This window comes from Eurosta solidaginis, chromosome 4, assembly GCF_040869045.1.
Source record: "Eurosta solidaginis isolate ZX-2024a chromosome 4, ASM4086904v1, whole genome shotgun sequence".
In the NCBI taxonomy this organism is placed as follows: Eukaryota; Metazoa; Arthropoda; class Insecta; order Diptera; family Tephritidae; genus Eurosta; species Eurosta solidaginis.
In genome coordinates, this window is record NC_090322.1 from 74,917,557 (window position 1) to 74,942,608 (window position 25,052).

The 25,052-nt window shown below is 37.4% G+C and overlaps 1 protein-coding gene across 10 annotated transcripts in view; it reads left to right on the top strand.

Annotated features, from left to right (window-relative positions):
• The window catches only part of dtn (transmembrane protein 132C dtn), a 597,671-nt gene that overhangs the window by 171,920 nt on the left and 400,699 nt on the right, over window positions 1-25,052 (top strand). For all 10 annotated transcript variants that reach the window (XM_067782100.1, XM_067782098.1, XM_067782099.1 and 7 more), the window contains exon 2: window positions 15,916-16,208. In XM_067782100.1, coding sequence (XP_067638201.1) covers window positions 15,916-16,208 — 293 coding nt within the window. The remainder of the gene's footprint in view (window positions 1-15,915; window positions 16,209-25,052) is intronic.

Sequence of the window (25,052 nt, forward strand, 5' to 3'; positions counted from 1 at the left end):
GAGTGTGTTGCGCAATTCGGCGACGGTATGTTCTTCGGTGTAGATTCGGTAGCGTTTGCATTCTTCGATTAGCCTCTCCTTCTTCAGCAGGTAAATCCAGCCTAGAGACTCGACGTTGATCGTGGTGGTGGTGGTTTCGCTTATCTTTGTGTCAATTGTTGGTTGTGTGTTCGGTGAACCCGTTCCTGCAGTGTTGGTGCTCTCGTTGGTTTTGGCACAGTCGCCTGAGGAGAGGGTCCCTGCTCGGGCTCCATTTATGAGGTGGGTTTGGTCAAAGGCTGAGGTATCCTCAAGTCAATCCAGAGTCGGGTGGAGGTCCCACTTCCCCCACCTAAATAAATACACAGTAAATTAGTGTTTCGATTCGAACATACACACACACGCGGCTCTCAGGCCAAAATATCCACAACCTTGAATCCAGGAGAGAGAGAGAGTGATGTTCACTAGGTAGTGTCGCTGACAATAGGACGGCTGTCCACAGAGAGAGGGAGATAAAGTGCTGGCTAAGCGGTGGCTGAGATGGTGAAGACGACGGTGGCTCTCGCTAAGGGGTGCTAACGGCGGTAGTAATGACGGCGGTAGTTAGGATCACGCCCGAAGAGAGAGTACTGAGTGACGGTGGCTCTCACCAAATAGCTATGACGACGGTGGTGGCTAGACTTCGGGATGGGATGTCCAAGGATCGGGATGGCGATGATGTTGTACCTACGGCGAAGTGTCTATATTGGTACCAGGCTAGTTTAACTAACTACAATATATTGGCTCGGGTATTCGGCTAGGGTAGTAGGGGAGTTTGTCCCGCCGCAGGCGTTGGGACGTGTTCCCCTCTTACCTGAGCCGTATATCCGTGCATTACCCTTCCTCTGAGTAATAGGGGGGATGTGCCCCGTATTACTCAGAGGAGATGATAACAAAATATTAGGGTTGCCCAATAGGCGGGGGGGGGGGGGGGGGGGGGGGAAGTACCATCGGTAGAACCGACCTTGTAACTTTCTGTGCCTTTGACCAAAATTTTGACCGACATAATGTAGTACATACTCCGCGCCTGATTATCGCTCGCTCAATGCGGACAATCTATTGCAAGACATAGCAGACATTGACTGGTCCGCGTGCTGGCGACTAAGCTCTGTGCAAGAAAAACTTACCTTTCTGAATAAAATTATGTTGCGAATATATAGAACTCGTGTTCCGACTCGTACGTATCATTGCAGATCCTCTTCGTGTCCCTGGTTCAACGTGTCGGTTCGTGCAATGATAATAAGGCGAAATAAGATATATTCTCGCTTTAAGCGGTACAGCACTGAGGAAAACTGGCGAGCCTACAAGCTCGCGCGAAATGAGTGCACTGCCCTTATTAAGCGTGGGAAGTGCAAGTACTTCAGCAAGATGCTTGACTCGTCACTCCCAACCATGTATTGTGGCGTAATCTAAAAACCCTCAGCGTGCATGTAAGTGATAGTCCACATTGTACCCTAAGCCCTGACAAACTGAATGATGCCTTTGTGAGTCACCACCCCAATTCATGTTAATACCTCCCCCATATCCTGCCTCTCACCTTCTGTACCTGCGTGTCAAATGTTGGAGTTCAGAACCGTCTCAGAAGTCGAAATAGCGCAATGTATCTTTAAAATAAAATCGAATGCAATTAGTGATAACGGCATTCCCATAAAATTCGTAAAATGCTCGTGCCATATATTTTACCAACGCTCACGCACGTCTTAAATCACAGCATAACTACATCGTGCTTTCCTGATGCTTGGAAGATCGCTACGGTGCATCCAATTGCAAAAACCAAGTCCGCAAGTAGTCCTAGCTACTTTCGTCCTATACGCATCTTACCTGCGCTTTCTAAAGTGTTCGAAAAGCTGTTGTCTGAGCAAATACTCGAGCATATTGGTAAACGGCAACTGCTGTCCCCGCTTCAATCAGGATTTAGAGCAAAACATAGCTGCTCCACTGCCGTATTAAAAATTTTGGATGACATTAGAATTCCTTTTGACAAAAACCAACTGACTCTATTGTGCCTTTTAGATTTTTTTAAAGCTTTCGACTCGGTAAACCATGACTTACTCTGCATGAAGCTAACAAATTATTTTAGTTTTGGTGTTTACGCAATGCATCTTATGCGGAGCTATTTAGGGTATAGAACTCAACGTGTCAAAACTGGCTCACAATTGTCTAGCCTTAAACCACTGTTGATTGGTGTCCCACAGGGATCTATTCTAGGTCCTCTATTGTTTAGTCTTTTCATAAATGACATCTATATCTGTCAGCATGGCAATATGCACGCTTACGCTGATGACATTCAATTATATCTATCTGGAAGGTATGAGGATACCAACCATCTTTGTGAAAGGTTCAATAATGACTTAGCATCCATTTCGGCTTGGGCCAGGAGAAATTATTTTTGCCTTAATACCGATAAGTCTTACATCCTCCCGATATCTAAAAAAGCTATACCTTTCTCAAATATTCCCCCTTTATATATTGCTGGTAACGTCCTAAAACTGGTGCCAAAAATGACCAGTCTTGGTTTTATCATCAACAGCAGCTTGACATGCGATGAGCATTAAACTCTATTATCTGCAAAGTGTACAATATATTAAGGAACCTTCGAACGTCAGCGGTGTTTACCCCTCTCCATGTTAGGAGAAAACTTACAATACAGCTAATTTTGCCGGTTATATGCTACTTCGAACTGGTATACAGCAAGCTGAGCTCGCGTTCTGCCCATAAGATTGGTGTAGCTTTCAACCACGTTACGCGCTATGTATTCGGGTTAGACAAATTTGACCATATTTAGAATTGGAGAACACGATTACTAAGGTGTGAAATAGCTGACTATCTGAAGGCCAGAGATTGTATTTTTCTCTGCAGACTTATTATATGTAAGGAACCTAGGTATCTTTATGATAAGCAAATTTTTCCCAGGTCATCTCGGACTCATGATTTGATTGTACTTACCTTACCTCCTCGCGGCTATTCTTTGTCAATGCCGTTCGAACTTTGAACTCGATACCAATGTCCATTCGCAGTAGTATTACTAAAAGCAACTGTAAGGTAGTTTTATACGCTTACTACCGGTGAAATACATGAATACTCTCAAGTTGATTTGTTCACAAGTTTCGCTATCTAAATAATGTTATCTGTGATTAGTGATTATTGATTTCATGCTTTATTTTCTATATCTGTATTTTTCTTCCTATGTTATGATCATACCTAAATTTAAGAATTATCTGTATTTTTGCTGTTCCTTATATTGTTGTATTATAAGAGATCATAGATCATTGTACTAATGTTACTTATCAATATATGAAAAGATGAAATGAAATAATATAACTGTCATAATAAAAAATGCAAAAATGCATTGGTTTCAATGCAGTTTAGCTTGTCCTATTCATTTAAAGAAATAAAATGTTTACTAGGGAAACTAAAATTTTTTAAAACTTTGCCTGTAGCTTCGTTGTTGTCGTATGACCCATCTTAAAATTATAAGGAATTACGCTTTGAGACTCACTTCAACCAGCTGGGATGAGTTGAAAAAAACTATTCCCATTCTTAGTCCAGAAACCTGACTTCTGCTTGTGGTATTTAAATCGGTTTTTTTTTTGGTTTTTGACCGTAAGTGTATAAAAGAGCTGGCATAAGTTGCTGTTAGACAGTTTGGTTCTATTTGCATAATTTGTTTGTCATGTGGGGGCATACCGCACAAGGGACATCCATCAAGATCAAAGCTGAGGCAGGGGACACTTGGCTTGGGGATCTATTGAACTAAAGAGCGAAAGAACTAGATCTTTTAATTGAACTAGTTCGCTAGTTCGTTCAGTAAAGTGAAGTAAACTTTTATGTGGCAACTTTACAAATTAAAATTTCTGTAATGACATCCTACGGTGAAACTCAACACATCAAGCACACATCAGCTGATGTCGAAAATGCAACCCGGTGTGTGAGCGGCTTGCACAAGAGATACATATTTTAATCAATTTTACACACGACTGAAGTGAACACGCTAAAAACTAAGAAGTGTTAATTTACATAAAACAAACATTAATAAAACAATTAATTTAACATTTTATTGAACAATTAAAAAGACAAAATAAATAAAATTTAAAATTAAAAATAGCTGCGTTTGTTTGTTGTTGGTGTGGTAGCGTCGGGCTGCAAACCCAAAAATAAGTGGCATCAAAAGGCCACTTTATATGGCGACCGTGCCATCGGGCCACACCGCGTGGTGCACAAAATGGCCGTCAGTAAATTTTGTTTTTACCAATAATCAACTGGCAGCAGGCTGTGGAAAAGACGAAAAAGCGGAGTTTAAGAAATCATTGACAAGTTTTAGTGCAATCGTAAATAGCTCCAACATTTTTTAAACATCTTTGCAAAAAAAAAGGAAAAAACTACAAGTAGCGATAGTTCAATAAAATTTTCATCGTCTTTAAATTGACTGGTACCTCACAAAATGAATAATGGGGTATGTCCTGGATACACAGCCGGTGTTGGCGGTAATGCTGTAATGGAATCGGGCGGAGATTGTCTTCGCGCATTTATATTCGTTTCACCTGAACAAAGTTGCTCATATGGATACGGCTACAACGCAGATTGCATTTCCATCATCCAACGAGTTTCAACATCATCGTAATCTATCCACCGAATCTTCACTTATAACGCTGGTACAGCAGCGTGTATGTATTTATACGTATATAAACAACTATTATTTTCATACGTGCATTTCAAAATTACAATATTTTTATAAATTTTTACAAAATTTTTATACGGCAAATTTGTCATACATATTTTGTAAATTTCAACGCATTAACTGTGTTTTACATAACATGTGGGCAGCCTCTTTTGCTCGAAATATCCATAATTTTTTTTAAGGTTATTTGATTAAGTCGTTGCAAGTTCAAAAGTTTCCAAGTTTTTTTGCATTCAGTATCCGTCCGGGAATTCATTAGCCCACACATTAATAAAATTTAAAAATTTCAACTTTATAAATTTAATTTTTTCATATTAATACCCGCTGCGAAACTCCTTATAAATTCCGTATTAATTCCCTACCAATAAGGCGTAAAACCAGCCTTATGAAACCCTTATTAAACCATACTTAATAAATCAATACAATGTGAAATTTTTTTATATAAACGGTGGTTTGTTAAAAACCAATTAATTTTATTGATATATGCGGTGGGTCCGTTAAAAACCAATTAAATTTTGTTGATACATGCGGTGGTTCCGTGAAAAACCAAATTAGATTTTTTTAAATAAAGCGGTGCGTCCATTAAAATATATGAATTTTTTTGAACAGAGCGGTGCGTCCGTGAAAATATATGAATTTTTGAACTGATTACCACATTTTTGAGATTTTTACGAATCCTATACCTATATACTTTTGTGCAAATTTTAAATTAAACTACTTTTTACAGATTTTCATACAAGTATACTGCAGTTTCAATTAATTCTTCCAATAAATTGTTAAATATTTCTTTAGCGACTATTCACATGTAAACCAGTTCCTTTTTACAAAATTTTTTTTTTTCCTTTTTCCTCAACACTTCAGCTTGAAACATAAATTCAGACATTCAAATAAGTAATTCATTAATTTCATAGTTTGACTAAATTATTTTTGCTAATCTGATAACTACATATGTACCTTAGAAGTGGTAAGCAAGTGCAAAAAAATTCAGATTCAGAATCCGATTCCGATAATTCAGCCTCAAGCTACGAAAGTTTAGCTTCATCTTCGACCGAACAAGTCACAAACCAGGAAAATAGATTTTCTTTGTCAACAGATTTTCCAGGCTTCGAAGATTCTTCCAGTAAAAATTTAACTTCTAATTTAGCTTCAAATCTTAACGATTCAAATAGTGCAAAACTAATTTCAACTTCTTTTACTTTAAAATCAGATCGTAACGATCCAAATAGTACAAACGTGGCCTCACCTTCTGCCAATTCAACTCCAGATCTTAACGATCAAATCATGGCAACACCTGAGGAAAAGAGAATTTTCATTAACACATGTGCTAATTCTATAAGAGAAAACTACAGTGGTGATCCTCTAGCACTTGATTCTTTTATAGACAAAATTGAATTACTTGAACAGTTCGCTACTGCAGATTTAACTGGTACTTTTATAGCGTTCTTAAAATCAAAACTGGAGGGTAAAGCCCGAGAAGCGATACCAAGACAACTAACTTCAGTCAACGAAATTAAAACAGCTCTACGTAGTAGGATCAAACCGTCATGGTCAGGTTTTAGCTTTTCGATCACGTGGTAACAATACATTCAGAAATTCACGTGGTAGTTATCGAGGTTTTTACTCAAATCGCAGCTATACTGGTTATAGAAATAATAGCTCATTTTCATACAACGGCAACCGTGACGGCAGCAATAATCAAAGATATAGGTATTATAACGAGAATAGTTACCAAAATAGCAGCGATAATAATACGCGTTCAAATACAAATCCTAATTCAAACAATAGTAACAATAGAGGTAATAATTCTAGATCGTCAAGCGGTAGAGGTAGAAACGCAAACGTGCGCGCTTTAAACGCGAGCGCCCCTCAGGAGCGAACACTGAGCGAGGACGAACTAAGCGAGTAAGCGAATTTCCTTCACCAGTAGGCATATACTGTTTAAATTTAAATTATTCAGATTTCATAGAATTACAACTTAACGGGTCACAAAAATTTTGTTCATTCTTAGTAGACACTCAAGCAGAAATTTCTTTAATAAAAATATAATGTCTAGGCAATAATATTTCATTAAATACAAACGACATTATTAACTTCAAATTCAGTTTCGACTTTAGGTACAATTACCGTAAATTTAAATTTTTCAAACTTTTCTCTTAAACATACTTTACATGTTGTAAATGAAGACTTTAATATTCCATCCGCTGCCATATTGGGTAAAGATTTTCTGAAAATTAACAAATGCATTATTAATTATGAAAGAAACAGAATTTCCTTTTGGGTAGGTAATGAAAAAGTCGCGATACCAATCCTACATGGAACAAAAAGCGACAGTTGTATCATTCGTCCCAGATGCGAAATATTCAGACTTTTTGATTTAGGAGATGCACCCGAGCTACTTTTCGTGGACTCGCAGGAAATTGAAAAAGGTGTTTTCACAGCTAGGTGCATTGTTAATTCCAGTAACCCAATAATTAAAGTCATAAATACCACGGATGATATAAAGTATGTGAAAAGAAACAGTATTCGGACAGAAAAGCTTTCAAACTACAATGTTTATACAATTAACAAGACAGAAATAGAAGACAAACGTACGAAAAAACTAATTTAGATTTTAAAAAATCAAATACCTCAACATGCTCAAAGTAAATTAATTGATCTTTGCATAGATTATGCCGACATTTTCGCTCTTGACACGGACAAAATGACTTTAAACAACTTCTACGAGCAAAAATTAAGATTGACAGACAACGAGCGGGTATATGTAAAAAACTATCGATTGCCGTACTCTCAACGCGAAGAAATAAATCGCCAAGTAAATAAACTGTTAGACAACGATTTAATTGAACCCAGTTACTCTAATTACAATAGTCCTTTAATTGTAGTCCCAAACAAAGATACTAAGGGTCAAAAAGCTTATCGTATGTTCGTAGATTTTCGCGCAGTAAACAAAAAACTCATTGCTGATAAATTTCCACTAGCTAGAGTTGACGATATTTTAGATAATCTCGGTAGAGCAAAATATTTTTCCACATTAGATCTTTTTTCTGGATTTCACCAAATCCCCTTGCATCCTGACTCACGTGACATTACGTCTTTCAGCACTGACCGAGGTGCATTTAGATGGAAAGTGCTTCCATTCGGTTTAAATATAGCACCAAATTCATTCTCACGAATAATGACAATAGCTTTTTCGGGTATACCACCAAACGTCGCATTTTTATACGTCAACGATATTATCGTCATAGGTTGTAGTGAAGCACACCATATTAAAATTCTTTCAAAAGTTTTCAATTCTTGTAGGTCTTTCAATCTCAAACTTAACCCAAATAAATGCAACTTTTTACGACCAGAAGTTACATTTTTAGGTCACAAATGTTCAGCCAAAGGTTTGTTGCCAGACGACTCCAAAATAAACGCAGTTAAAAAGTATACAAAACCGACTGACAAAGACGCGGTACGACGATTCGTCGCGTTTGCAAACTATTACAGACGGTTTATACCTAATTTTGCGTCTCTGGCAGCGCCTATAAATCGATTAAGCAGAAAAAAGTTGAATTTGTATGGGATGTAGAGTGCGAAAGAGCATTTTTATCTTTAAAAGCAGCGTTACTTTCACCAAAATTACTTCAATATCCTGATTTTACGAAGCAATTCATAATTACCGTTGATGCTTCAATAACTGGATGTGGCGCTATTTTGAGTCAAGTACAGCAAGGCAGTGATTTACCAATTTGCCTCGCTTCTAAATCATTTAATAAAGCCGAATAGAAAAAACCAATAATAGAATTGGAACTTTTAGCTATTTACTTTGGAATCAAGCAATTTCGACCATACGTTTATGGCACACATTTTATTGTAAAGTCAGATCACAGACCTCTAGTATACCTTTTCAATATGAAAGACCCCTTTTCAAAACTTTCAAGAATTAGGCTAGAATTAGCAGAATACAACTTTACTATAGTTTATGTAAAGGGTAAATCAATCGTTGGTGCTGATGCACTATCGCGTATTACAATCGATGAGATTAAAGAATCGAACAAACAAATTTTAGCAGTACAGACAAGATCAATGACAAAACGGCAAAACGATGAAAACGTTCTTAAGAAAACAGACAAAAAACGAAAAACAACTTACTTTACACGTTTATGAAACATTTTCATTTAATTATTCGAAAAAAGTTCCGCGTATAAGAACCACAATTTTTTATGATGATAAAACTCAAATTTCTAAAATCCATATAAGCGCACATATGCGACGCAAAAAGATCGAACTACTTAATATAGAGATTGGTAACGAAATAACAAACTTAGGAGAGTTACTTTCGAAGTTACAAGCAGTAGCTAACAATCACCATATTAACAAAGTTGAATGGCCAAAAGGTGACCTATCTTTCAAATATTGTACAATTTTAAATTTAAAACAATGCGGAAATAAAGTTTTAAAAACGTTAGAAATACTACTTACAGACCCCGTAGAAACGATAACAGACGACAATACAAAAATCAAAATCATGACAATTTATCATAATGATCCCATATCAGGCGGTCACTGCGGTGTTAAAAAGCTTTATGCAAAAATTCGTACTAAGTACTTTTGAAAAAACATGACTCGTGACATTGCTAAATTCGTCAAAAATGTTTAGTAAACAAAGTCAAACCAAAAATCAAAGAAAATTTAGTACTGACTCCAACGCCGAGTAAACCATTTGATATAGTTATCAGACCTTTACCACAATCGAGTTACGGTAACAAGTTCGCAGTTACCATCATACGCGATTTAACAAAATACCTGGTAACAATAGCAGTGCCAGATAAAAGCGCAAAAACAATAGCTTCAGCAATTTTTGAGAGTTTTATTTTAATATATGGTCCTATGAAATCCATCAGGTCAGATTTAGGTACCGAATATAAGAATAAAATTCTTGCAGAACTTATGAAACTTTTGAATATCAAACATGACTTTTCAACAGCGTATCATCACCAAACAGTTGGCTCAATAGAACGTAACCATAGAGTATTTAACGAATACCTACGGGCATATCTTAACGAAAACTTCTCTGATTGGGATACATATTTAAAGTACTTTACTTTCTTACACAATACAACATCCAATACTGTTTTGGACAACAAATTCACTCCATTTGAATTAGCATTTGGTAGAAATGTATGACAACTCACCTCTTTGTCAAAATTAAAAGAGTTGATCGAATTTCGCGATGTTTACCGCCTATCGTCACTTTGTGAAGCCTTAGTATTTATTTTGGAATTTAAATGTTATAGTAAGTGTTTCCATTTTGCAACTAGAAAAATGTGTGCTTAATAGAAATGATTTGTTTCAGATGCCAAAGCGAAGTGAAATATGGAAGTACTGCCGAATTTCCATAAGTGTTGCTGGCGGCATATATGATGTTTAAATCAGGGAGTGAGTAGATTTGACTTCCGAATTGAGCTATTGAACTAGTTCAATTGGTTGAACAATAGTTCAATTAGGTGACCGAACTAAGAGCCAAAAGAACTAGTTCGATGGACTGAACGAACTAGAAGTGAACTAATATTTTCTTTGAACTAAAAAATCCAACTCGACTGTGAAGTGTGCTTTCATCTTCTATGGTGTCCGAAAATGCGATTTTAATAACAGGAATTCGGAGTTTTCGCAGGCCAGTTCTTTCTTTAGTATATGTTTTGTACATCGAGAGCCACATTGGTGAATCTGAGTACAAAATCGGTTGGCTAATAGCTTCTGCTAACCCTCCGACATGACATGAACTACCTTTCCAATGCAAGACGAGGGCGAAAGAGTTTAAGATTGCGCATGGCCGTTATGGTTGCTTTCCCAACAGTACACTGAAAGAAAAAGACTGGTAAAATCAACCGAAATACGGGTCAATTCAACCGAAATTTCTGTTAATTTTTATCCATCGCAACAAGATGTTGAATCAACTGCGCACAAATCGTTGATTCGTAATTGACAGTTTTAGTAGTCAAATGAACAAAAAAAGTTGTTGCGACATCTTTGTACGAAAGTACCTATGTTGCCTTATAAATAAATAAATGTAAGGCGCGATAACCTCCGAGATCTAAGGCCGAGCTTCTCTTCCAATTTGCGTCGTGCTCCTCTTGATTTTCCCTACAAATTGGCCGGACGGGACCTACATGTTTTATGCCGACTCCGAACGGCATCTGCGAGGCAGATGAGTTTTCACTGAGAGCTTTTCATGGCAGAAATACACTCGGAGCGCTTGCCAAACACTGCCGAGGGGTGACCCCACTTAGACAAATTTTCTTCTAATTGAAAAACCTTATTTCTAAAATTTTGATGTTGCTTTTCCCGAGGTGCGAACCCAGGGCATACGGTGTGGCAGGCGGAGCACGCTACCATCACACCACGGTGGCACTTACTAACCGAACGTCAATTGGGCTTACATCAAATATGCTGGCACACATTAAACATTATACACTTTATTATTTTGTTTTATTAAACGCACTTTCACCAAATTTTATATTTTATAATTTATTTAATTTATAGTTTTGAACTTCGCTTTGCAAAGGAAATGAAAATAGTAGTCACAAAACGGATTCTCAATTCCTTCGGTTGCAGCTCAGCTCAGCTCATTCTCAATTTCTTCTCTCGCATGTAGTTGCCACACTTGATTGTTTCGAACAAATCTTGTATAAATGTTTGACATAACATTTTAAATAGAGAACTTGTAAGTTATAGAAAAGTAAAGAATCAAATCGCTAGAAGGTAATTCACCACTGGAGTAACTTTACATGTAATTCGGCAAGTTTAATTTTCGTAACACTTTAAGCTTTTGGTATTTTTTTTTAAACAAGTGGCACCATCGTCATAATACAAAGTAGAGAGCGCAGTGAGCGTAAAATTCTCTTTGAAATTTGCTCATGTATTGACTGTTGATAGCTGTTGAAATGACCAGTGAGATCAGTTGTGTTAACAGAAAAATCAGTTAGATTGACCAGGAATCTGTAAATTTTACAGAATTTTGTTAACTTAAGAGCGACAATTTCTCTTCTGTTGAAATGACTAAACTAATTTGTTCGTTTGACAAAGAACTCGGTCGAATTAACCGTAATTCGATCAATTTCACCGAATCTCCGTTAAGTCAAGAACAACAGAACCGATTTGTTGATTTTGCTAGCACCATTTCTTTCAGTGTAATGAATTGCAATAACGTTCTACATAAAAAATCGAAAGCTTTATCTGAAAACATTTAATGAAATGAAATTAAAAAAATGTTTTTCTATGTTTATTTTTTTGTAATGAAAACAAAATCAAAAAATGTGAGAGCAGTGAGAACTTAAAATTTTTTTTAAACGACATTTGCCGGTTTTACCTTGTGATATTTTTATCATGGTGTTTACTTGGTTTAACGAATATACATAATCTAAAGGCATCATTCTGTATTGCAACCGATAGCTCAGGCGAACGATTCGTCTCTTGACTATTTTCGCCAAAGTATAGGCAACAGCATTTGTCAAACGATATGTTGCCATATGTATTTTATTTAGAAACTTATTAAATTCACTTAAGTTTTTCATGTTTTTTCACTCAATTAAATAAATCTGGAAACAAAATTGATTTGTTTATTTTGGGTTTGTCACAAAAAAAAATAAAAAAATTATTATAAATTATAATTTGTTTTCGGGAAAATGTATGCAGCTGCCGTATACATCATAACCGAACGTTATCGTGAAGCCCAGCTACGGGTAGAACGCAGAAATTTGCGTGATAAGGTAAATGTATTGGACCTATCGGACTCTGAGTAAGTGTATATTTACAAGTTGGTATGAATACTAACAGCACTCATCTTACCACAGATTTGTTGCAAAGGAAGTGTTCAAGACATACATATGGGGTATTCCATCCCATTTCGACCAATTTTGAACACGACCCCTTTAGAATTGGCTGAAAGTTTTTCTTCTTTTTCTAGCTTACGAAAGACGTTTTTCAGAAGTTTTTCAAATCTTTTCATCCAACTCTTGAATTTAAAAAAAAACACCGTTTTTGTTTTCAAAATGCTATAACTTTTTCAAGAATTGACCGTTTGGGATCTTTTTTTTTTAAATTTGTTTTCAATGTGCTTTTCGGAAAAAATTCAAAAAAATTTTTAAAGTTTTCTTGTAATTTTTCAGTTTTTCTAAATTTTTCGAATTTCGCCCTTTTTTTGTCATAAAAAACTTCAATCAATTCTGCAATCATCCCCACTAATCCCGGAGTGGGCCGAGCATTTTTTTTTTATTTAATTTAAAAAAAAAAAACTTTAAAATGTTTTTGTATTTTTTCCGAAAAGTACATTTAAAAACATATTTAAAAAAAAAAATGATCCCAAACGGTCCATTTTTGAAAAAGTTTTAGCTTTTTAAAAAAAAAACACCGTTTTTTTCAAAATATTTAAGACTTATTTTGAGTTGGAAAACGGCCCACTCCGGGATTAATGGGGATGATTGCAGAATTGATTGAAGTTTTTTATGAGAAAAAAAAGGCGAAATTCGAAAAATCTCGAAAAACTGAAAATTACAAAAAAAAACTTTAAAAATTTTTTTTATTTTTTTCCGAAAAGTACATTTAAAAACAAATTTAAAAAAAAAGATCTCAAACGGTCAAATATTGAAAAAGTTATATCATTTTGAAAACAAAATCGGTGTTTTTTTGAGTTGGATGAAAAAATTTGAAAAACTTCTGAAAAACGTCTTTCGTAAGCTAGAAAAAGAAGAAAAACTTTCAGCCAATTCTAAAGGGATCGGGTTCAAAATTGGTCGAAATGGGATGGAGTACCCCATATGTATATAGAACGAAACGAAAATGCATATGCAAACTTTGTTCCGTAACACACATTTGCCAGTGCAGTTGAAACTCTCACATTTCTAAGATTTCTAGCCACTCGAAGTTACCAAATGTCGGTAAGAAACATTTTTCGGCTATGAGCCAACCGACAGTGGCAAGAGTCATCGGGTAATATTTAAAAGTTTTTGAAGCGCATTTTTGTAAGAAATGGATAATTTTCCAAAAAACTTAGGATGAGGAGAACAGCATGAAGGACAATTTTGCAACGTATGTGGTATCCCGGGGGTCGTAGCATGTGTCGATGGAACCCATGTAAGGCATCAGTTATCCTTTCCACCGTTTATTGAGGATGATAACAGCAACAACGCAGTTGTGCTACAAATATTCGGCTACAAATCGCAGAAAATTTGCAATATTTAAAGTTTTTATATATGTATACCTTACTCGCGGTTTTTTATAAGTAAACAGGTTTGAAGACTGGTTTGTATATACTTAAAAAATTATCCTTCGTTCGCTTATCTTGTTTTCCCCCCACGTGCTCGTTCCACTCTTTTTCCTTTTCTTCCTTCCCCTCTTCTTCCTTCTCTACTTCTTTTCTTCCTCTTCATAGTCTTCCTCCTCCTCTTTTTCTACTCCTCTTCCTTGTTCTCTTCTTCCCATCTCTTCCCACTCTTCCTTATCCCCTTGTTCTTTTCTTCCTCTTCCTCTTCCTGCTCTTTCTCCTCTTTAGCTCCCTCTTCTTTCTTCTCCTCTTCTTTTTCCTTCTCTTCTTTTTCCTTCTCTTCCTATTCCTCCTCTTCCTTTTTTTCTTCACCTCGGCTTTCTCCTCTCCCTCGTCATCGTCTCTTCCCATCCATTCCCAAAACGATTACAGATAAGTTGCTAGTAGTAATTTAAATATCGCTCTTACCTTTTTACAACCACGATTCTTATTGGAGGGCCAAGAGCACTTCCTCATTCCATTTTACATCGCAGCTAGATTTGTCTTCCCCGAATTGAGGAGCACCTCTTGCCAGGTCAAAATTGGCTTCCAATTCGCTTACTAGTACTCTAAACTGCACGCTGCTGGATTTTTGTTACTAAAAACAAAAACATGGATTAAAATTTGCTCAATAATATTTATTTAATTTGAGTAATTTTTTAAATTTCTCTATGTTACCGTCAATTGCTTGTAATTACTTTAGATTTTCAACGTACCTATTTTTTGAAGACCGGTTGCTGCTACGGCTTCGTAGAACCTCATTGATTTCGCTAGTGCTATGTTGTTTCGAATAAAGTTCACGACTTTCAATTCTTGATGCCTCTAATGATAATGCCGTTTGTACAATTTGGTCGAAGTCGGTTTCCTCACATTGAAGTATTTACTGTTGTTGTTGTTGTAGCGATAAACACACTCCCCGATTTGGGGAGTGTTATCGGTGTTGATGGTCCTTTTCTAGATATAGATCCGGCACGTTCTGATAACAAACACAATTAAGGTACAACCCCGACCATCTCGAGAAGGATTTATGACCACATTGTACCTTCTAGGCCTTCCCGCCTTCCACCTCCTACTTCCATTAGGAACTTGGGTTCGCCAGTGTCTCGGCTGCCAAAGAAAGAGGATTAACCACGGGTAGTTGGGACTGACAATTGGGTTGGAGAAGCTATAAATTGCGCTGGCATCCCTTGAAAGGGTTGCGCAACACGACCCCTTGAATCAGGCATACCTTCCCGAACCCGCTGGAGTTTCGTTCGATATCCTCTATAAGTTGTGCTTGAATTTTTGCATCTCAAGTTGTTTTATGGTCCTCAGCATCTCCGCCATCTAACCCCATATACAGTGGCCCACTGAATTTGGATCCAAGGAGATGGACAGCCATTCATCCGAAAAAAATAAAACAATGAATTTTGTTTCCGAATTGGCTCTATACAATTTTAAATCCTTCTACACTGAATTGCTTTTATCTTAAACAGTAAGGATATGTAAATCAAAGCTTAACAAAATATTTAGGTTACGCTAGCTACTATTGTAAAGTGTTACAATTATTCGTCGCCACCCTATATATTGACAGAGATTTCTACAACCACAGCTGTTGCATGTAAGAAGTGGGGTGGGCTTATTATTCTGTGGGACTATGTTGCGTACTAAAGTAAGAGCTATAGTTTTTTAATAAAACTTTATGTGTTTGATAAGGTTTAAGGTGGGTTTCTTGTAGGGATATTATATCCGGGGTTTGTTGTTTTATAAAAAGATTGAGATCGTGTAAATTATTTAGGTAATTCTATTGAAGAATTTTTAGGACCATAATAATTGAAATAAAACAAATGATCTTTCAAGTAATATAACTGGTCATTGATGGTTTTTATGATAAAAATTCGAAAAACTTATATTCTTATTGGTATGCTTGCCTGATAATTATTCTTATTTATTCCAGATGTAAACCTGTGCGTAGAAGTCCACTTTGAATCTGCGGAGAGTGGATTTTTTTTTAAACATTCGCGGCAGCCCCCAATTGCTCCCGAAATATCTATTCAAACATCCTCCAACACTCAAACTAAAGCAAAAGCATCTTATGATTCGGTTTTGTCAATTGATCGCTTCACGGTGGTTCAAACAACTCAGCCCGTATCCATTAGAGCAAGTTATGGCCCATTTTCAACAAAACAAACAGTGCCAGCTCGTTACATTGTTCCAGATGTACTTGAAAACCAGAACAATAACCTCAATGTAAGTATGGCGATATTTTGGCAAATTATTACAGTACACACAGTGACGAGCAAGTACAAGACAATAAACAAATATTATAACTTCAATGTTCATCCTCAAACCATCGGTTATAGCGATTTTGTGGAAAAATTATTGAGTGTCGATGGAGGGTTTGCATAAAGTTCTCAGACAAGTCTAAAGGATTTATGAGATTTGATGGGATTTAACTTCATTTTCTAAAATCTATGTAATAATCTTTATGAGAAGTAAGACTTAAAAATTTAGCTATTCTGGAACATTCCAAAAATTGTGTTTTATTTCATGATTGCAAAATGTATATATGAATTAAAAACAGTTAAATTGTATTCCAAAAACCATTAATCTCCGGTTATAGATATTCAAAGAAGCTAGATCATTGAGACCCTGTTGTTGTAGTTGTAGCAGTGGTTCGCCCTATTCAATAGGCGCGACCGATCACAAATTGTCATCAATATCCCCTAACGGGAGTCCAAGGAAACTTGCAATTTTAACAGGGGTGGGCCATAGTGAGAGGGGTGTTAGAGGCATCCACATTACAATTGAAGAGATGGTTGGTGTCATGTGGGGACACATTTGAAGCAGGATATAACATTTTGTATGTCGTGGTTGATTTTAAATAGGTAAGAGTTAGATCGAAGTTGAGCTAGAGTGGCGCGCGTTTCCCTAGGGAGAGTGCGTTCCCCTTCTGCGAGTTCTGAGTATTTTTCCTTAATAACTGGATTCGCCGGGCAATTCTTGTCATATAGGAACCGACGCCCGTTTGTCGATATCACTGAGGACCTGCTTGTGCTTTTTTGATTCATACGGCTGTCTTCTCAGGACCCATATTTCCTCATAATGCTTACGGAGATGACCCCTTAAGCCCCTGGGAGGTGTGGCCTCATCAATCAGATGTCTGTTGGGATGCCCAGGTTTCTGGGTATTCAATAGGAACTGTTTGTTCAGCATTTCATTTCTCTCCCTAATAAGGAGTTCTCTCGCCTCATTGTGTAGATGGTGTTCTGGGGACGTAAGAAGACAGCTAGCTGTTCTGAGGGCAGTGGTTTGGCAGGCCTGTATTTTATTCCAGTGAGTAACCTATAGGCCTGGCGACCATATCGGGGACGCGTAGCATGCAATCTGCCGGCCAATTGCTTTATAAGTGGTGTTAAGTGTTATTATATTACACTATTTACTAATTAAATTAGTTTTTTTATTTAATCAAAGAAAAGTTAGTACAACTTCTTGAAAGATTTTTAGAATAAACATCAATTCAATTCAAGGTGAAAATTTATAACATATTTTTTGAAACTTAAAGAATTTTTGTATAACATATATAAGTGGTAAAATAAACAAATACCACCACATTTACTCCCCCTCCAGTAATACATAGAAGTAAAATAAGTTAAGTAAATTCTTTAAATAATAACTATAAAAATTAATTAATATTAAAAGTAACCTTTTTAGTTGTTGTTTTGGGTTCAGTTGTAAAATTAAATGATATATGAGCAGATTTTAAATGCCTTATTGATACTGTTTTAATAATATTAGCTTTTTGAATTTTAAATGTATTATTGTGTTTTGATATTACCTTAAAAGGTCTCTCATAAGGTGGATTGAGTCCTGAAATTTGATTAACTTTGACAAAAACATATTCACATTCCTCAAGTGATTTTGGAACTAAGCTCACATCCTTATTGTGATGTAAAATTTTTGTTCTGACTGTTGAAAAGTGATCACTTAATCCTTTAAGAGTGTTTTAGGCAGAATTTTCATAATTTGTAGAAACAACTAATTATCCAGGAATTCTGATAGTTTGTCCATAAACCAACTCAGCTGGGGATGTTTTTAAATCTTCTTTAACTGCAGTAACCTAACCCTAATAATATAATTGGTAAAATTTTTGCCCAATGAATTTAATCTCTTGAAGCTATAATTGACGTTTTTAGCTGACGATGAAATCGTTCTATCATACCATTAGCCTGCGGATGATAAGCAGATGTTTGAATTTTATGTGAAGCGATAATTTGAGTGAGTTCATTAAATAGTTCAGATGAAAATTGAGCACCTTGATGAACTATAACCCAGATAACCCTAAAAGTTACTCAGGCGAAAACTTTAGATTTTTTTGGAAATGTCTGTTTAAAACCGCTATAGAAAGTCTGATACTTAAAAAAAACAAAATGGTTTTTGTTTTTTTTATTATTTTAGAGGCTTCCTATATATAGGACATTAGCAATATAAGGGATAAACACATATTTTTATTTATTGATGTTTTTTTGATGGCAATATCCACATCGGGTTTGTTTTTCCTGTGGCTTTACAAGATGATCCATACGGTCATAGCGAATCTCGGCTTCTTTGGAGCGCCATATCAATACAGTGAGCTAGCAAAGGCAGGTACTATTTTTTGTCCCTGATTGAAGTCCTATACAAGCTTATATTTTGGTCAAAACGGTCCACTCTCCCATGTTAGAGTTATACATGTAAATCAAATGCGGATGTTCTACATGTATATTCTTTTTTTCTTTTTGGGAATAACGCTGCACCGTATGAACGGAAGAAATTCCTGCGTAATTTGATATAAGGCATACAACCACTCATCCACCAACACCGAGGTCAGCATAATCCTTGCTTATGTTAGTCGAAGCTCCTTGATATGGCTCAAACTAGTTTATGTAGCCCAAACGCGTTGCGCCTACCCATAGCTTGTATCCATAACGTATGGGTTTAGCATGAATGTACTGCTTACGACCACGACGACCGAAGTATGGAACCATGGCTTCGTCGATTGAATGCATTTCCTTAACAGTAGCATTTTCCATAAATTTCTTATTTAGTAGGTGAAATAAGGGCCTCACTTTTGCAAACTTATCGTCGGGGTCTAAAATGTCATTATCACTTACATGACAATTGCTGAAAATGTGATCAAATCTGCCTCGGGATATGGATTCTGATACTAATGAGTTGGAAGTATCCCTTGCGTTTTCCCAGTATTACTTACGTCTTGGTACTTGCAAGTATCCGCTGATAATCATTGCTCCCAAGAAAGCTTTGAACTCGGTTGTACTGATATTTCCGGAAAGATTATTTTTTTGTGCGTATTTGTTATTTTTGTTAACATAAAGATCAATAATTTCACCATCAAAGAACTTTGAAAATATAGACAATGGGCTCTCCAGAGCGGTAGCGCATTCAGGGTTTTCAAATTCTGTTTCGGCCAAAATCAAATCCTGTTTCACCCACTTAAAGGTCTTTTTATTTTTCACTTGCTTTCGGTTCAGGGTTGTTTTGCTTCTTTTTCGAAGCTCGTTTAACGGTATATTATCGTCCGACTCGTCGAGCTTTCAGGCCCGGCTGCACTAAATTTTATTTCTGCTGGCGCTTGCATTTGGGCAGATAGAAAATTATTTACGTCAAAAGCTTCCTCTGGACCAGAATATTCGTCAGTAATATTGCCGTTTGCATTAACTATAGGAAACAAAACCACTTCATCGATGTCGCTAGTGTTTTCTTAACCATCTTCCAACAAAACAAGAACCTCATGAAAATAGTTCTTTTAGACACCTATCTTCCTAATGTCTCATATGTAGTATTTAGTATTTATTTATTAAGCAAATTAAAATACAAAATCTTACAGGCTAAGTAGAAATATGTGGTAACAGTAAGCTAATTACTAGTATAAATAAATGGCTTACTTATAAAAAGGGTTTATTGTACTTAAAAAGCGCTCTTTTGAGCAAGAAAAATCTATTTCCAAATAACTTAAAATTCTATTAAACTCAATCAAGGTTCTAGTAATTGGAGCATTGATTGCATAAAGAGCTTTGAAAAGACGAACATTGAAGAATTCAGAGTTCCTAAGCGCTCTGGCAGGGATGTTTATGAAAATCCTCTCAAGGAGCATTGGGCAGTCAGTCGCACCGCGAAAAACGTCAAAAATAAACGACAGCGACAAAATTAGTCTCCTGTTCTGCAGTGACTTTAAATTAATCAATACGCATCTAGCTTCATAAGTCGGAATGGGTTCAGAGAAGCGTAAGCTGCGCAAAGCAAAATATACGAATACTTTCTGGATCCGCTCAATTCTTGCAATGTGGCACTGATAATACGGCGACCAAATGAAACAGGCATACTCAAGTTTATAGCGCACAACCGCTGTATACAAAAGCTTTAGCGTGTAAGGGCCAGTGAACTCCGAGCTATGACGCCTAAGAAATGCAAGCATGGCATACGATTTCGAGATGCAGAGGTTAATATGGTTTGCGAAAGTAAATTTGGAGACAAAAGTTACTTCCAGATCTTTTATTTCACTAGCCCTTATAAGGGGCGAGTTAGATAAATGGTATGAGGTATCAATGACATTAACGCGTTTTGAAAAAGTTATATGAAAACATTTTTTTAAGTTAAGAGTTAACCGATTGCTATTATACTATGTACTTAAATTATCCAAATCTAATTGCATCAATTCAGAGTCATGCTGACTGTGAATAAGTGAATAGATTTTTAAATCATCCGCATATAGTAGAAACCTAACTACAGAGAAGCAAGAGCGAATGTCATTAATGAACAATATGAAGAAAAGGATCCTAGGATGCTTTCTTGTGGGACACCAGAACAGGCAACGTAAGGCGAAGACCTCACATTGTCCACAACAACCCTACAACTGCGGTTTTGTAGGTATGATTCAATCCATTTTAGAAACACTGAGTGGAGACCCATACAGGCCAGCTTCTTAACCAGGACTACATGAGAAACCCGATCAAAAGCTTTAGAAATGTCCGCATATACTGCGTCAACCTGACACCCAGACTGAAAAGCTGCGATGCATTCATCAGAAAAAATAGCTAAGTTAGTCAAAGTTGAGCGTCCGGGAAGAAAGCCATGTTGTTCTGGACATACAATATTCTTAACGAAAAAAAGTAAATTTTCTTGGATTATGCATTAAAAAAGCTTTGACGTGGCGGAAAGTTTTGAAATGGGTCGGTAGTTGCTAATATCATTTTTATTGCCACTCTTAAAAATAGGTGTAATAAAAGCCAGTTTCCACGCGTCAATGAAAGTACCCGAGGAAAGGGAACTATTAAATATTAATAAAAGGGGATAAACAAGAGCTTCGCACTGCTTAACTAAAATTGCTGACAGACCATCAACATCGGTATTTGATGACTGTTTAAGTCGAGAGATGTCACAAACGACATCATCAAAAGAGAGTGCAAGATTTCCAAAATTTATCGAAGATTGTATGTTGAAACTAATGTCATCACTATTATCAGGGTCCGACGCGAAGTTGGCCATGAAAAACTCAGCGAACAGATTTGCCGCATCAGCTGGAGTATCAACAGCTTTATCGCCAAGGAAGAGAGAGGAGGGAATATTCGACACAGATTTTTTCGAGTTAACAAAATTCCAAAACGATTTTGGATTTGTTTTTAAGTTTTCTTCAAAACTTAAAATGTAATTTCTATGCAAAAATTTATCCAGGCACGTGAACTTCCTTTCAAACTCTTTATACTTAGCGAAGACCATTTTTTTTTACTATTTTTGAATTTGCGAAAAAATTTATTCGTCAAATTTCGAATTTTCATCAAGGCTGCGTTATGCCAAGGAACTTTATACTTCTTTTTGGAAACCAAAGGAATAGACCGTTTGCAGATGTCCACAACAGTAGTTTTAAATATCTCGAAAGAACTGTTAGTGTCTAAGTTGTGAAACAGGCTATCCCAATTAATTTACAGAAATAGATTGTTCAGGTCAAAAAAGTTGCATCGCTTAAAATTAAAAGAAAAATTTAATTTATCATTACTGACTTTGGCAAATCTCTAAAATTCAAAAGTTATGACTAACGGTACATGATGCGTGCCAGACTTTGTAATAAACAGGTGAGTCGCATTTAAGCAATGTGAAATTTAAATTATTACTCAAAAATACCAAATCTAAGGTGCGACCAAGTAGATTTGGGTAACATTTAATTTGCCTTAAATCAATGCTTAAAAAGCTATCAATCACATATATTTCATTCAGGCTGGTAACATCACCCGCTATTAATGAAGAACTGGAAGTATCTTGAGACCAATTTATGTTAGGAAGGCTGAAATCCCCTAGCACGCAGAGATGATCGCCACCAATTTTATTCAGAGCTAAAGAAACAATATTGTCAACATGCGCTGTGTATAGGTTATGGCTGCTGTTGGGCGGAATATAAGATGCACACAGAAATATTGAGTCTGAGGTGCCTCGGATTTGAACACAGACTTGATCAAGCAGCTCGTTGTTATTATTAAGTGCAAACTCAGAAGCGCGATGTTTGAAATGCACTGCGATGAGAGCTCCACCACCTCTAGCACATCCTGTGATGTTAGCATTTCTGTCCTTGCGAAAGACGTTATATAACATGGGGTCAAAGTACTCCGCGCTATGAAAGTTATCATTCAACCACGTCTCGACGATAATGAAGACATCATAATCCTGGTAGGAACTGAATAACCGCAAAAGCTGAGATTTTGTTCTAATGCCAGCCATGTTTTGCATATAAATTTTTAATCGGTTCGTTGTTCCGTCTTACCCAACCGATTGCCATTGGACATCGATTCGACCTCGTCGTTTTTTGCTTACTTACTTACTTAATTGGCGCTTAACCGTCTAAACGGTTATGGCCGTCCAACAAGGCGCGCCAGTCGCTCCTTCGCTCCGCCAACCGGCGCCAATTGGTCACACCAAGGGAGTTTAAATCGTTTTCCACCTGGTCCTTCCAACGGAGTGGGGGCCGCCCTCTACCTCTGCTTCCATAGGCGGGTTCCGATAGAAACACTTTCTTGGCCGGAGCATCATCTTTCATTCGCATAACATGGCCTAGCCAGCGCAGCCGCTGCGTTTTAATTCGCTGGACTATGTTGATGTCTGCGTATAGCTCGTACAGCTCATCATTAAATCTTCTTCGGTACTCGCCATCGCCAACGCGTAGAGGTCCATAAATCTTTCGAAGAACTTTTCTCTCGAACACTCCCAAAGCCGCTTCATCTGCTGTTGTCATGGTCCATGCTTCTGCCCCATATAGCAGGACGGGTACGATAAGTGACTTGTAGAGTATGATTTTCGTTCGCCGAGAGAGGACTTTACTTTTCAATTGCCTACCTAGTCCAAAGTAGCATTTATTGGCAAGATTGATTCTTCGCTGGATTTCAGTGCTGATGTTGTTGCTAATGTTGATGCTGGTTCCCAAATAAACGAAGTCTTTTACTATTTCGAAATTATGGCTGCCAACAGTAGCGTGGTTGCCAAGGCGCATATGCGCTGACTCTTTGCTCGATGACAGCAGGTACTTCGTTTTGTCCTCATTCACCATCAAACCCATCTTTACCGCTTCTTTTTCCAGCTTGGAGTAAGCAGAACTAACAGCGCGGGTGTTTAGGCCGATGATATCAATGTCATCAGCATATGCCAGTAATTGCACGCTTTTATAGTATATTGTTCCAGTGCGGTTAAGTTCTGCAGCTAGTATAATTTTCTCCAGCATCAAATTAAAGAAATCGCACGATAGGGGGTCACCCTGTCTGAAACCTCGTTTAGTTTCGAACGGCTCGGAGAGGTCCTTCCCAATTCTGACTGAGCTGATGGTGTTGCTCAACGTCATTTTGCACAGCCGTATAAGTTTTGCGGGGAAACCAAATTCAGACATAGCGGCATATAGGCAGCTCCTTTTCGTGCTGTCGAAGGCGGCTTTAAAGTCGACGAAGAGGTGATGTGTGTCGATTCTCTTTTCACGGGTTTTTTCCAAGATTTGGCGCATTGTAAAAATCTGGTCGATGGTAGATTTACCAGGTCTGAAGCCGCACTGATAAGGTCCAATCAGCCGGTTCACGGTGGGCTTCAATCTTTCGCACAATACACTTGAAAGGACCTTATATGTGATATTAAGAAGGCTGATTCCACGATAGTTGGTGCATTTTGCAGTATCCCCCTTCTTGTGGACTGGGCAAAGAACACTTAGATTCCAACCGTCGGGCATGCTTTCGTCCGCTCATATTTTGCTAAGAAGCTGCTGCATGCGCCTTACCAACTCCTCGCCGCCGAACTTGAATAGCTCCGCAGGCAATCCATCAGCGCCCACGGCCTTGTTGTTTTTCAATCTGGTTATTGCTATTCTAACTTCGTCATAATCGGGCGGGGGGACATATATTCCATCATCATCGATTGCGGGATCGGGTTCTTCATCTCTGCGCGGTGAATTGCTGCCTCCATTTAGGAGAGCAGAGAAGTGTTCCCTCCATAATCTAAGCACTCTCTGGACATCAGTTACAAGGTCGCCGTTTTCATTCCTACAGGAGCTTGCCCCGGTCTTAAAACCTTCCGTCTGTCGCCGTATTTTTTGGTAGAATTTTCGGGCGTTATTCCTGGTGGCTAGCAGCTCAAGCTCCTCGCACTCACGCCTTTCTGCTTCTGCTTTTTTCTTCCTGAAAAGGCGTCTCGCTTCCCTTTTCAACTCACGATAGCGTTCACACACTCCTCTTGTCGCGCTCGCTTTTAACGTAGCCCTGTAGGCAGCGTCTTTTCTTTCGGTTGCAACGCGGCATTCTTCATCATACCAGTTGTTTTTTCGTGGCCGCCGGTAACCAATTTTTTCCTCGGCGGCAGTATGAAGTGCTTTGGAGATATGCTCCCACTGCTCCTGTATTCCTTCAGGATGAGTTGTGCCCTCAGAGAGCAGGTGTGAGAGTCGAGTTGCGAAATCATTGGCAGTCTGTTGTGATTGAAGCTTTTCGACGTCTAGCATTCCTTGTGTTTTTTGTTCCTTGTTTTTAGCCGCGTTGAGGCGGGTGCGTATTTTGGCTGCAACGAGGTAATGGT